At 35.6% G+C, this 13,194-nt stretch overlaps 2 protein-coding genes across 5 annotated transcripts in view; one reads left to right on the forward strand and one right to left on the reverse strand.

Moving 5' to 3' along the window:
• The window catches only part of LOC108366165 (serine/threonine-protein phosphatase 2B catalytic subunit 3), a 78,080-nt gene that overhangs the window by 16,123 nt on the left and 48,763 nt on the right, over window positions 1–13,194 (reverse strand). Inside the window, exon 1 of one of the 3 annotated variants that reach the window (XM_017620481.1) lies at window positions 6,167–6,302. The exons of 1 other annotated variant lie outside the window; for it this stretch is intronic. The gene's annotated coding sequence lies outside the window, so the exon portion shown is untranslated. Of the gene's footprint in view, window positions 1–6,001; window positions 6,144–6,166; window positions 6,303–13,194 lie in introns of those variants that run through there. One more of the 3 variants, XM_017620483.1, reaches the window with a different exon arrangement.
• Chpf (Chondroitin polymerizing factor) overlaps window positions 9,123–13,194 on the forward strand; it is a 54,393-nt gene continuing 50,321 nt past the window's right edge. Inside the window, exons 1-2 of one of the 2 annotated variants that reach the window (XM_017620479.1) lie at window positions 9,123–9,162; window positions 9,286–10,402. In XM_017620479.1, the coding sequence (XP_017475968.1) occupies window positions 10,187–10,402 (216 nt within the window). In that variant the 5' untranslated portion in view covers window positions 9,123–9,162; window positions 9,286–10,186. The remainder of the gene's footprint in view (window positions 9,163–9,285; window positions 10,403–13,194) is intronic. The other variant, XM_017620480.1, reaches the window with a different exon arrangement.

Below are 13,194 nucleotides of genomic sequence, written 5' to 3' on the forward strand. Positions count from 1 at the left end.
ATAGAAATGGTATAGAATTCTTGAAAATCAATGTACATATTTCGATCGGAAAACTCTGGTTCTCTTCAAGAGACTTTCAATAATAATACCCAATTGTTTATTTAACCATTTTTTAATACTAACGATTTTTTATTGGTCCCCCATTGTATTTTTCGGGATTTTAGCGGACCTATAAACTATACTTACTATGAAAGAATGGTTAAATATACAATTAGGTATTGTTATTGGGAATCTTCTGCAGATAAAGAGTTTTCCAATCGAAAGTATTGATTTTTAAGAACTCTATACCATTTCTGCTCAAAGCTTGTTTTTCACATAAAAAGTACATGGAAAACTTTGAGCCCTTTGAGAGACCTCTAAATATTTTTTGATTTAAAAATAAAAAAAAATATGGGTATATTTTCTTTTGGTATAGAACAATCCTAGGGGTGAGAGGTTAAAAATTCCGATTTTCCTTTTTTTTTACATGCATTTTTGGACTACCCTAATGTACATATATATGCATTAGTACGTACGCATAGGAGACGAAGCAATTGGCCGACAGCAGCAGGTAGATATGCAAGCAAACAGACGCTTTGTCTAATTTTATCGTTTTTGAAGTAAAGTGTTCATCTTCTGTTGCATGACGTCGCTTGTCAACGCAATGGCTGAGCCAGTGTGCATGTGTTTGCATTAGGCTGGATCGCGTAATAATGTTTGTCGCCACCTTCTCTGTATGAAAGTGAAAATCTGGGTCATTTATATTATATACATATTTATTATACATATATTACACAAACATTTACCTTGATCGTATTGGTTATTTGAAATTACTTAAATAATGTATAAAAATTTGTTCTTCATCCTAAATATTTGAATGGTGAATAAAATTATTCGTTATTTGAAAATACTTCAAAGAATAATACAAATTTATTGTTCATTCGAAATTATTTGAATGATGAATGAAAATGTATTCTTATTTTTTTTATTCAATTATTTGACTAGAATTAAAGAAAAACTTCGTACCCAAAAATTAATATTAAAAAGTTTGAAATTTTAATGAAAATTTATTGCACTTTCCTAAATTTTGTATAAAGTTTGAAACTTTGAATAAAATAGTTTTGGATAAAGCTTGGGCAATATTTTTATAGAAAAATAAGAAATTCAACTTGAAAAACATTGCGAATATTTAAAAAAAAATCAACACTTGTTTGACTCAATGCACCCAGCGACAAAAGATAGCACATCAACGTTTTTACCAGTTTTGGTACCGTCAGCACTTAGTCAGCAGTATTTCACTTGAATTAAAAAAAAAAAACCGATCTATCTGCGAACTCAAAATTTTTCTAAAAATTCAGATTAATAAAATTATAGTTTAAAAGACTAAAATCCTAAAAACTCGCTTTTATGATTTCCATTCGTACTGTCAACAGGTATGTAACTTGAGAATGGAAATTTTTAGAATTGTTTTGAGTATGCAGTTTTGCAACCCATTAAATTCTAGTAAAAAAAACTGCAAGTTCGGAGTTGGTCAAACATCGCAATGATTTTTGACAATTTTTTCCATATAAAATATTTTCGTTTTTTTTTTTATATGGAAGAGACTGCGTGAAAAAATTGACAAAAATCAACGGTAATTCCTAGCTACTTAAAACTTGTATTTTATATTATATTAATTAAATTGATAATTAATTTCAATATTAATACATATCAGACGCAACTTTATCTTACCGGATTCAAACAAGTTCAAATCAAAATACATCCTCTGTAGGCAAGAGGCATTTACATACACACATATGCATGTAGATATGTAAATATTTAGTTACTGAAGGGCACCACAATTAAATCTTAAAAAACTAATATGTATGTATATACATATAGTACATGCATACCCTGCAGAAAAAAATTACCAATTTATAAAATATGTATAACCAACTTGTAGTTAGNATACATATAGTACATGCATACCCGCCAGAAAAAAATTACCAATTTATAAAATATGTATAACCAACTTGTAGTTAGCTTAGTTGCGGAATTTCTATAAAATATATAACTTGCAGTTAGCTACAAAAAAATATTTTGTTTTCCTTATTGATACCAAAACCTAAGGGTAACCACCCTTGACTACATCTAAGGCAGAGGTAACCACCCCGGGCTATTTCACGACCATCGCCATAGAAATAAGTTAGCTTTCCTCAAAGAAAATAATCAACTTCGAGTCAATTTATAGTTGGATACATTTCCCGCAGGGTAAACATTCATATCTTGGAACAAAGCAGACCCAAGAATTCCACTAAGTTTAAAGTCAGTTTGTTAAGTTAATTTGTTAATTCGATAAACTGGTTTTAGTGTTTCATCAAATCCACAGTCGAATATGTTATCAGTGCCGAGCATAATTATCAAACTTGTTGCTCGTAATTTATGTATATCCATATCCACATACACATTTTCATAAACATACATACAGTGACTCAAACAAATGACCACGTGTTGTTTTCTTTTAATATTGGTAATATTTTTCCAGATAATTTTTTTTTTGTTATTTTTATATAAAAATATCGTCTAAGCTTTAACCAAAACCGTGTAAATCAAAGTTTCAAACTTTAAACAAAGTTTAGGAAAATTCAAAAAATTTCCTATCAAAATGTCAACTTTTTATTCCGAATTTTTAGAAATTTTTGGGTATGCAGTTTTATAGCCCATACAATTTTAGTTTAATGAAGTGCAAAATTCAAACGGCAAAAATTGCGTTGATTTTTGAGAATGAAATTTAGCTCGAAAAACATTACGAATATTTGAAGAAAATCAACACGTGGTCATTTGTTTGAGTCACTCTATATGCATTTATATACAGCTTACGTCAGAGATTTAACACCAAAATTTTAAATGATATTGTTGCAGCTTATGTTTTATTTATTTATTTTTAATAATTTTCATTTAACATATAATTGAGTGTTTGGAAGTTTACTCAAATTTAACAAAAATTAATCAAGCTTCAAAAAACTGTCATCAAAATTTCAAACTTTTTAATCAGAACCTTTAGAAAATTTTCGGGTATGCAGTTTTTTGTAGCCCATTCAATTTTAGTCTAATAATATGCAAGTTTAAAGTCGCTAAAAGTTACTGTTGATTTTTTGATTTTTTTTTTTGTGGAGGATGTTGTGCATTTTCCTTCATATAACGTATGATCAAAATCTTTTTTTTATATGGAAGAAAATGCACAACACCTTACAAAAAAAACTCTAAAGATCAACGGTAATTTTTAGCGACTTGAAACCTACACTAAAATTGAATGGACTACAAAACTGCGAACTGGAAAAATTTTTAAAGATTCTGATAAAAAGTTTGAAATTTTGATGTGCATTTTTCTAAGTTTGATTATTTTTTTGTGAAATTTGGGAACATTCCGCCATCTTGGATTTTATGTTTTTTGTTTTTTTTTCGATTTGTAAACTTATGCGTTTTTCGTACATAGTTAGTTACATACTAATTTGTAGAGAATTTAATTTCCGAAATTTTTCCTTTTTTCAAATATTCAGGTGTCAAAGTTGTAGACAATTTCATTCCCCACAACTCTTGTACGAACATTTCACGAACTGAACGTGCCATACATAGCGAATGTAAGGGAAGCGGCGTAAAATTTACATCCACCTCACGTCAACCGGTACAGTGCGATGGCCAAAATTCTATAGAACGGATTACAAAGAATAAGGTCTTAAAATTATCACGTAGACACATCCCTATTGAAAACAGTGTGGCCCTTTGAAAAATGCAACAAGGCGTCTCAAATATGGCATCTAAACTAACCGTAAATTAGGTTTTGCTTTAAAAATTTTTTGCCACTGGAGAACCCAACACTATAAAAGAAAGGAAAAAGTAACAGCAGGTTCTTATGTTTTTGAGGTTTCTGATTACGAACTTCGAGCATGATTTTACACTATGTTTAGTAAATATTGCAGAGAAGAGGCAGATGAAGAAACAGTCGAACACTGCTTCTGCAGTTGCCCTGCTTTAGCTAAGAGCAGAGCAGCTATTTAGGTTGGACACTTCTTTGGCACTCTTTCGGAACTTTCCGGTGTAGAAAAACCAATCCTACCCTTCTTAAGAGCTTCAAAATGGTTCCATGGAAAATAGTCACTGAGGCCCTCGTGTTTCACTGTGGTATCACAATGGCCCCGCAGGGTCTAAGTGACAAAATATTCCGATTTATTAAAAAAAAAATAAAATAAAATGACAGCACCTTGAGAAAACGAACTGTTCTTTGAACTAAAGTACGGTTGGTCACCGTTGATATATGTAAAATAACATTAGTGATGTGCAGCTCCATTCAATCGGGCTGAAAACCATGTTTCATCTTCTACAGTAGCGTTGCTGCTATTTTTAGCAAGTTTTAGCAGCAACAGCCTCGGCCGCAGCGCAGTAAAGTTGAAAAATGTTCACTTGTTTTGGTTTCCAATTTTTCACAAGTATTTAGTTTAGTTTTCTAATTTCTTTCTACACATATTTCTTATTATTATTTTCTTCAATTATTTTACGTTTCGCTTTGCTAAATTTCAGTTGGCCAATGTCTATAGCAAGCGGCACATTTGTATTCATGCCAAATTTCTTAGTTTCATAGTTATTCTAATGTACAGAATATGTACATACTACATGCATGTGTACACACCATAAGTAATGTATGTACATATGTTTATACATATAATATATATGTATTAACCTACATATTGGCACATACTATGTCCGTATGTACACACATACATACACACATACATACATACATATGTACATAAGACCACAAAAGTATTACTTCACCGACAATTTTCGCACAACTTTCAGCTTTTCAGCTACTTTGGGTGGCAGCCACTTTTTCGCAGTTGCAGTAACAGAAAATTTTTGTAATTAAAATTCTAGGTGCGTGGTAAGGTAAAAATAGCATAGAACTTTATTTAAGAATCTCTTCACTAACCACCAACTGATTTGGCATAGCCAATATGCAGTGCGAATACTCACACACAAACTCATAACCGTTATTCTCACAATTCTCAATTCTAATATCCTGCTACCCCGGTACGCTCATTTAACGTACTAGTCCTTAAACAACATTATTACCTGTTACCCGCTTCAATTTCGATTTAATATTGGTAACCACTATGTAGTATGTGTGTATGTATATATGTATGTAGGCATGTGGCCAGTTGGTCAGCCCAGACATTTCATTTATTTTGTTGCTGTTATTTTTTTTAGACTTTTTCATACAACTTTGTTCGTGCTTGTACTCGTAAACAATAACAAGGCACTGCAATAAGTAGCAAAGAAAATGAAAAGCAAATAGGTATAAAAGCCACAGTAATTTGTGCGCATATCATCACAGTAACACCTTCTCCCACTTCGACTCTCACTTCCAAACAACATACATACATACATACATATTATGTATAGACATATTTACATACATATGTATGTTAAAATATGTATGTACATACATACGCCACATCCAGGTCACTGCATTGCGCGAGTGCAATTTTAATCCTTGCGCTCACTGGCTATGCGCACATAAAATTGGGAAGCATTGAAAAATTCCTGACTGACTAACTCACCCACCTAACGCATCTTATTCGAATATTTTTCTCCTTATTTATGTAGTAGAGATGGACCACCATATCCTTTGACGGCAACCACCAACCGTTGGCCAGCCAGTCAGCCGACCATTTAGTCACACGACCAGTCGGTCAGTCAGTCGGTCAGTCAGTCAGTCAGTGAGTGAGCCAGTGAGCCCATCATTTAACCACCCTNACTTATTTATGTAGTAGAGATGGACCACCATATCCTTAACGGCAACCACCAACCGTTGGCCAGCCAGTCAGCCGACCATTTAGTCACACGACCAGAGTCGGTCAGTCAGTCAGTCAGTGAGTGAGCCAGTGAGCCCATCATTTAACCACCCTCCGAAAGTGGGCTTAATTTTTCGAACTTGTACCTTCACACCACCGCAATAAAGCAAAAGGGAAAATCACTCTCCTACCCTGAAATGTATCTTTAACGGTTCTTCTTCTCGTCCGTCGTTGCGTTTTTCGAACTTCAACTTTCTTCTACTAATTTTTCTGGAGCCTGCTGACAAATTTTTCACTGCATATCCTGCAAAATTTTATGCACCAATACACTTGTATACATTTTTTTTTTTACTCACATTCAACACTGGTCGGTAATTTTATTAAGTTCTTATTAGTTTCCAATAAGAATTTCACAAAACAAAAAAACAATCAATTCTCCACTGCGACCAACAAATTTTCCCGTCCGCGACAAAATGATGTGAAAGAAAAACTAATATTTTTCGTTCTCTGCTAATACATGACTAGCTCTCACCAGTGCTGACAAATCGCTACGCACTCAAAGGCACACAAGATGGCGCCTGGTTTTAGTTTGTGTGGAGCGCATGGTAGATGTCGCCAACGTTGGGGAGCTCTTGTCTTGACTAAAGAGGAGAACGTAAATTCAGTTTCCTTCAACGTTTACGTTCTTTTGTTTGTTTTTAAATTTGTACGTTATTTTAATTTGAAAATTGAACTACGTTATTAGATCAGAACCGCATAGTCCACAGTCTTAAAACAACATAGCTTTTGCTGCTGGAAAGTGCTGGTTTTGATGAAGTTTTCTGTCTCAGACCTACTAGGACTCTTATTTTCCTCGAGTAATTCATTTGAATCTATCTCGGTCGAGACAAATGTTTGTGTTTTCGCTTTTGATAGATATCCCGATTAGTACCTTTCCAATGGTATCTCATTTTTGTAATTAGGCAAAAACTAGCAAACTCGAGTTTCGATCGATTTTGCCACGCCCATAAATCATATTTTTTTTCAATTTTGAATGAAACGTGATGGACATAGCAGAATGCGTTGATTAAACAGGTGACAGGAGACAGCACATAAATTTGGCATGGAATTGGTCAAAACCTCCAGAAAACCACTTCGCTATCCCACGATCAAAGAACAAATGCCGAAGCTGATCATGTTGTGAGAGACGAAAGAGACCATTCACCGATCTTGTCGACAATTCCATTTGAGCGGCCAACATCGTTGCAGCTGGCTCTCAATCCTGCATAAACAAGCAAGGAGAGAGGTGGTTAATTACTACCACCCAAGCAGAAACAGCTGGTGGCAAGGACTGCCGTGTCGCCGTTGCTGAGGAAAACAGAGTATACAGGCAGGACTACGCCCCGAAAACTCCGTGGGCAAATAAGGCCGAAATTGAATGGGTTCAATACTGTTTGATCTAGTTCCTGCAGAGACGCGAATGTTAATTTGGTAACAGACGTAGACTAAACTTTAAATATGAAGTTGAGACTTCTCAAACCTTTTGTCATTCGACACAAATGGAGCATTTAAGGGAAATGATACCCAGATCAATATATATAGGGACGAAGCTCCCTTCGCGCCTGTACTATATCCGCCTCTACGACGCCATACGGTTTTGATTCTATTAAAAAGGTTTGCCACCTTTAACAAAATTAAATTGAAATTATTTAATAAGTTAAAAGAATCATAAAAAATGGGTATCAATCGAAATGGAGTTTGAAAAGGCTTAATTTCTAAGACACATGTAGGGGAGTTAGGTAATTGAAATATGTATCAAAATATGGATGTTACATAGTTAAAGTGGTTTAAGAAGGTTTTAGCTTGAAAATATTTTGAAGAAGGTTGCCACTTGTTTGAGAAGACGAATTAAATTATATTTTACACAAGTTATATGAAATATTAAATTATGGGTTTCAAGCAAAAGTGCTAAAAATTTTGGATTTGAAAATTTAGAATATTTTAAGGGGGTTGCCACCCGTCAAAAAAGTTATGTGCATAAGTATATTCAAATTATATATTTAAAAAGTTAATTGAATCATTAAAAGGTGGGTATCAAACTTTTGAAAATGCTTTATTTATAAATAAAATGTAGACGGGTTGCCAGATGTCTAAAAAGTCGAATTAAGCTTAAATCATCAGTTAATTGATGCAAGGTATACATATGTATATCACAATATGGTTGTTACAAAGAGGTTTAGGAAGGTTTTAGTTTAAAAATAATTGGGGTTGCCACCTGTTTGAAAAATCGAATTTATTTAAATTATACACAAGTTATATGAAATATTGAAATATGAGTGACAAACCCAAGAGTTTTAAGAAAGCTTTCGTTTAAAACCAAAATCAAATCGATCTCAAATTTCAATGCGCGGTAAACTATAGTGTGAATTGCCTAATGGGAGCAAAGTGACCACGATATGCAATAGTCTGTAGAATTACTGCCAATTAAATCTAATATAAGTGTTAGTGAACTACACATAGCACTTCAAGTCTATTACATGCGCCCTATGTTCTTCATTTTAAATCTCATAAATTGTTTATAATTATTATTGAAATTTTAAAATCAAAAGTTTTGAAGACTAATCCTATGAGTCTAAGAAAAAATGATTTTCTACTTTTTAATTCTTTTAGGTGTTTTTATTTGATTTTTTTAACTTAATTTTGTCTTTTATAAGTGCCTAAAAAATAAAAAGCAAAAGTTACGAATTATTTACAGATCAAAAAAATTTCGGGAAAATTTAGGTTTTTATTTTTGTCTTAAAAAAATAAGATGCAAAAAATATCTGTCTTTCTTATTCAAAATAACAAATGCCATGTTTATGGCTATGCCATAAGTTTACTAAATTTCTTTTCTTCACGCTACTTTCGCCATATAATTGTACAATTTGATTTTATTACCGGTCACCGGTCTTTTGAGCTAACCACAGCATTTAATCGCACACTCGCTCGATAGAACGGCAGATGGTTAAAGTTGAATCGCGTTCGAACGACTGTACCTTGGAAAAACGTTGCAAACAGATTAGTAATCATGCTATTTAAATTTAAATTAATATTAATTTCTTATTAGATACATGTGTACTTGTGTACATACATACATACATAACACCTAATCATCACTTGTATTTACTTCCACTTAAGATCATTTTGAAATATCCAACCTTAACTTGTTTCATTTCGTTGCCGTCAGATGTCGCTCAAGTAATCGCGATGGTTCATCATTCGAAAAGGGAAACAAAACAAATGTGCACTTTTATTCACCTCACTGGTGAATAGATTTGTTAATTCTGTCGCGGAGTGCGGTTGTGTTTTGTGAGCGGTGTCTCGCGATTTCTTCGTCGGTGATTTGGTTTTTTTTTTTTGATTATTGCTTGCCATGCGTTGCTGTTTGTTCTTTTTGTTGTTGTTGGGTTGTGCGGTTTTTTTAATTAATGCTGATTTTTTAAATTAAATTAATCAGATGCTACATACATATATGCTTGCCATCAAATAAAATAAAGTGCTATCGAATATGAATGGAATATGTGAGCTGTACACCAGTAAAACGTGATTTTACCAACCACTAGAAACTAACAAAAAAAGTGCTATGGTGCCAAAATTAAAACGGAAAAAGCAATAAATAAATACCTAATAAATGGGAATGTACTCCTGCAAAAAGCTGCAAAAAAAAAGTTATCAACGAATTTGAAAATAAGAAAAAAGAGTGGAATTGCTGTTAAAAGCAGGGAAAAAATTGAAAAGAGAAATAAAATTTTGGTGGTGCGTTCAATTGTCTGTTTTATGTTTTATGAATACGAAATATCGTGTTTTTGTTTGCTGATTTGCCGATTCGTTTGCTTTCCGTCTGCCGGTTCAAGTTCTTCTGCTTCGCCTGTTGCGTTAATTGCGTGCGTGTTTTACTATCGGCGTGTGTGTGTTAGTGTTGCAACGTGCATACTTATGTATGTATGTGTGTGTAGCGTGTGGCGCGACGTACATATGGAGCAAGTGTCATGCTGCATTGTGGATCGATCGTCGGCTGGAGGTAACGTGGTGGACACACAGCTTCAACAGCAGCAATAACACACATCAGTTTGCATCTTCAACAACAGCGAATAAAACCAATACGCATTTCTTTGAGTGCAAAGATCGCTGTCTATAGTTTTCTCTCCTTTCTGTGTTGTTCTTTGCAACGGTTTAATGCTGTTTGGAGACAACAACGACGACGACGACGACGGTGGTGTCAAAGAGTGCTATTGTGACTTGCAATTACCAACTGCTCAAACGCTTTGTGGCAGTTATCACCGTTTTTGGGCTATTAACCATAAACCGGCTTATTCCTCATTCAATTGGATTCTTCAAATTCCACGAACTGATCGATCATGCGAAGATCTGCGCTCAACCGGAATCATTACTTTGTATTTGGGATCCTGGTAGGATTGGCGCTGAGTTTATACTTGCCAGAAGATGTGTGGGATCTGGTGCAGAAAGAAGAATGTCCTCAGGAGGCTGCTGAAAATAGTCTGATCGAGAAATTTGGGCAAGATTTCGAACCACATTTAAATTTAATCAGCAAACCATTGGCGGCTAAGAAACCGGTAAGTTTTAGTACGAAAATTGGGTTATATTCGGCAGCAAGTTTCCTAAAGTAGTGTGATTAGTGGTTTTAAGCCGAGCTGCTGCTGTTTTCGAAATAACAAAATGATATTCGAGTGTAATTTGCGAAGTTCAAATACCCTCTCATAGAGGTCAGTTTCACAAAACCACCATGAGGGATGATCCTTGTATCATCCAGGAAATTGTTCTTGAAAACAGAAAACTCCCTTTGAGAAGGGTATTCAAAATTATACAAATCAAGGACTGGCAATTTTTCGAGCAACCCTCAAGCTCCACCTTAAGGAAAATACAACAAATGACTAAAATGGGCCCCAGACTAAAATTTTGTAAAAATTACACGAAGAAGTCGGGATTTTGAACAATATAGAAAACGGTTAAACAATCCTAGTTGATGCGGTAAAATACGTCACAAGGCGCCCAGGAGAAAATTTGCTCATATGTGCATCCAAAGTCGCATGGAGCATCCTCCTTCGGTGATAGTCTTGGTATCAATCAGCTCAGGAAGGCCAGAACCTCCGTTTATTAGGTGATACTATAGGGCAAGCAAATAATGATGACACCTAGGGCTTCTTCTAAGAAAAATGCTCCGTGCTTACAATAAAGCTCCTTAAGCGACTGATATCCATTCCCGAAAGTTCATCAGGAGTGTGGAAAAAGTGCGACCTAAAGCGCTCGGCACCCGCCTGTCCATAAATAGAACCCATGGGATCAGGGAACACCCAGTGTCTACCCGGGAGCACTTCCCAAGGATTCCCTGTTTTGCCAGCTCACCGGTCATGCAGTTTGTAGCAATTTCTATTTGACCCGGAACCCAAATAATAGCTTATTGGCTCTCGGAATAGAGTAACCAGTCCGAAGCCTTCTCAGCCTCTGCTCGGAAAACGCTACAGTGATCCGGTAGCCTAAATTCCAGGTTGATGGAGCGTTTTTTGGCTGAAGACACCTCCACCTCTTCCCATTCAATTTCGATACATTCGTAAATAAATTAAGAGGCCCTGAATGCATATACTGCACACCTCCCAGTCCTCACTCGCTGGAGGTGGTGAAAGATCCATTTGCACCCGAACCCGGCGAGTAGTTCGTCCGAGTTGGTGAACATCTCATATAAAATGCAAAGGAAAGTTTTTCATATAGTTTCGGTGAAAACCGCAAATAGGTTAATCAAAATTCGTTACAATGCTTACCGCGCTTTAATCGAGGTACTTGAGGTGGGAAAAACAAGAAAAATCGTTAACCCCTCTGGAAATAAGGCGAATTTCTGAGAAACGCACAGGCAACCTTTATCCTAGAATGCAGGGAATAGGCACGGACTTCAGGACCACAAAATCTAACATTACTCGTATCACTTCTCAGATATTTTATGACCTTACAAAAGGGTGGGTTGTTGTAAAGAGTTTTTGGAAAATGCTGCTAAAATGAGTGTCCTTTGCAAGATATAAATCTGGGTCAGTCCGGTCGCGTAAACCCCGCTGTCGTTACCAGCTTTCTAAAGCATTTGGTTTCGGCGCCAAAACACGACCCTTTACCTGACTATCACAGAGCTGACACTTCTGAATGAAAAAGGTGGGTCTCCTACTGTCTGTCTGATCATCAATCGCTGATTTATTTCTAAAATCAAAAGGGAGTATTTTATTCGACTGTACACATGTAAGTCCCACATAGTAAAGATATTTTCCAAGGCAAGAATCAGCTTACAAATGAAAATAATTGGTATCCTTTACCAGCTTGACAAATTCTTCTCCGCGAGGGATCTCAGAACAAACCAGTTTCAAATGCAGTGCAGCAAACACGTTTAATCACGTAAAAATTTTGGGGGTAAGAATGGCGGCAGAACATCACCTCCACGACGGAAGCTTGTAGCTGCCGATGGAAGAGCGAAGCGATTCCTCCCACCGTGGTAAGCATGTCAACAACCGTCTTCTTTGGAATCAGCCACCATGTGACATTAGATAAGCTACATTCCCGATCGAAGTAATAACATTAAGTTTTCCCTCTTGCTCTAAGGCGTTTAAAAGTGGCCATTAAATAAAACGCAGAGAAGATTCATATTTGTGGTTACTTGTTAGAATAATCTAGCGTGACATGACACGCACCTATCCTCGGTTGGTGTCGAGAAAGCCTAGTTTCCCTGTACCACTCCGACAATCCGACGCCATCACTTTGAACGCCGCAAGTCCAAAGGGAAGACATAAATGTTGATATCTGCTTTTGATCCAAAGAAAATACTTTTGGTGAGCTGCGGCAAGTAACGTTTTAGTATTTGCCATATTTGGCAGGAGTTAGTTATCCAGCTCTTGAGGCTACTGAGCCAATTGTCCATCCGTTATGGAAATTAGCCTGCAAATTAAGCATTGACGTAATATTAGTATCTCCAATGTTTTACTATTTTAGCTTGAGCTAATACTCACTTTTTGAAATAAATCGGTATTTATCCTGGGGGTTTCTGAAGGTAGAAATATATAAGACAGTAATGGACAGATAAAGCCTCTATTCTGTGCATTTCCTTACAAGCAAGCCGCTGCCTCTGGCCGGTGGTAACATATCGCTGATAGCTCAAATCTTTAAGACTGTTATTTCACAATGAGCCCAAACTGATGGTCTCTCTAGAAACCCAGTTAGCTGAATATAAGCGTATTTTTTCTTTATAGAAAGATCAACCACGTTCATAACCTTTTTTTTTGCTTACAATCTGATTGCCCCAGTAATCGTTAAACAGGCTGATTGAGTCAGATGGCGCGAAAATGCCGCTATGTATTTGTTGATATTGAAAGAT

This window comes from Rhagoletis zephyria, unplaced genomic scaffold (assembly GCF_001687245.7).
Source record: "Rhagoletis zephyria isolate East Lansing unplaced genomic scaffold, Rhagoletis_zephyria_1.1 Rzeph_scaffold_02174, whole genome shotgun sequence".
Classification (NCBI taxonomy): Eukaryota; Metazoa; Arthropoda; class Insecta; order Diptera; family Tephritidae; genus Rhagoletis; species Rhagoletis zephyria.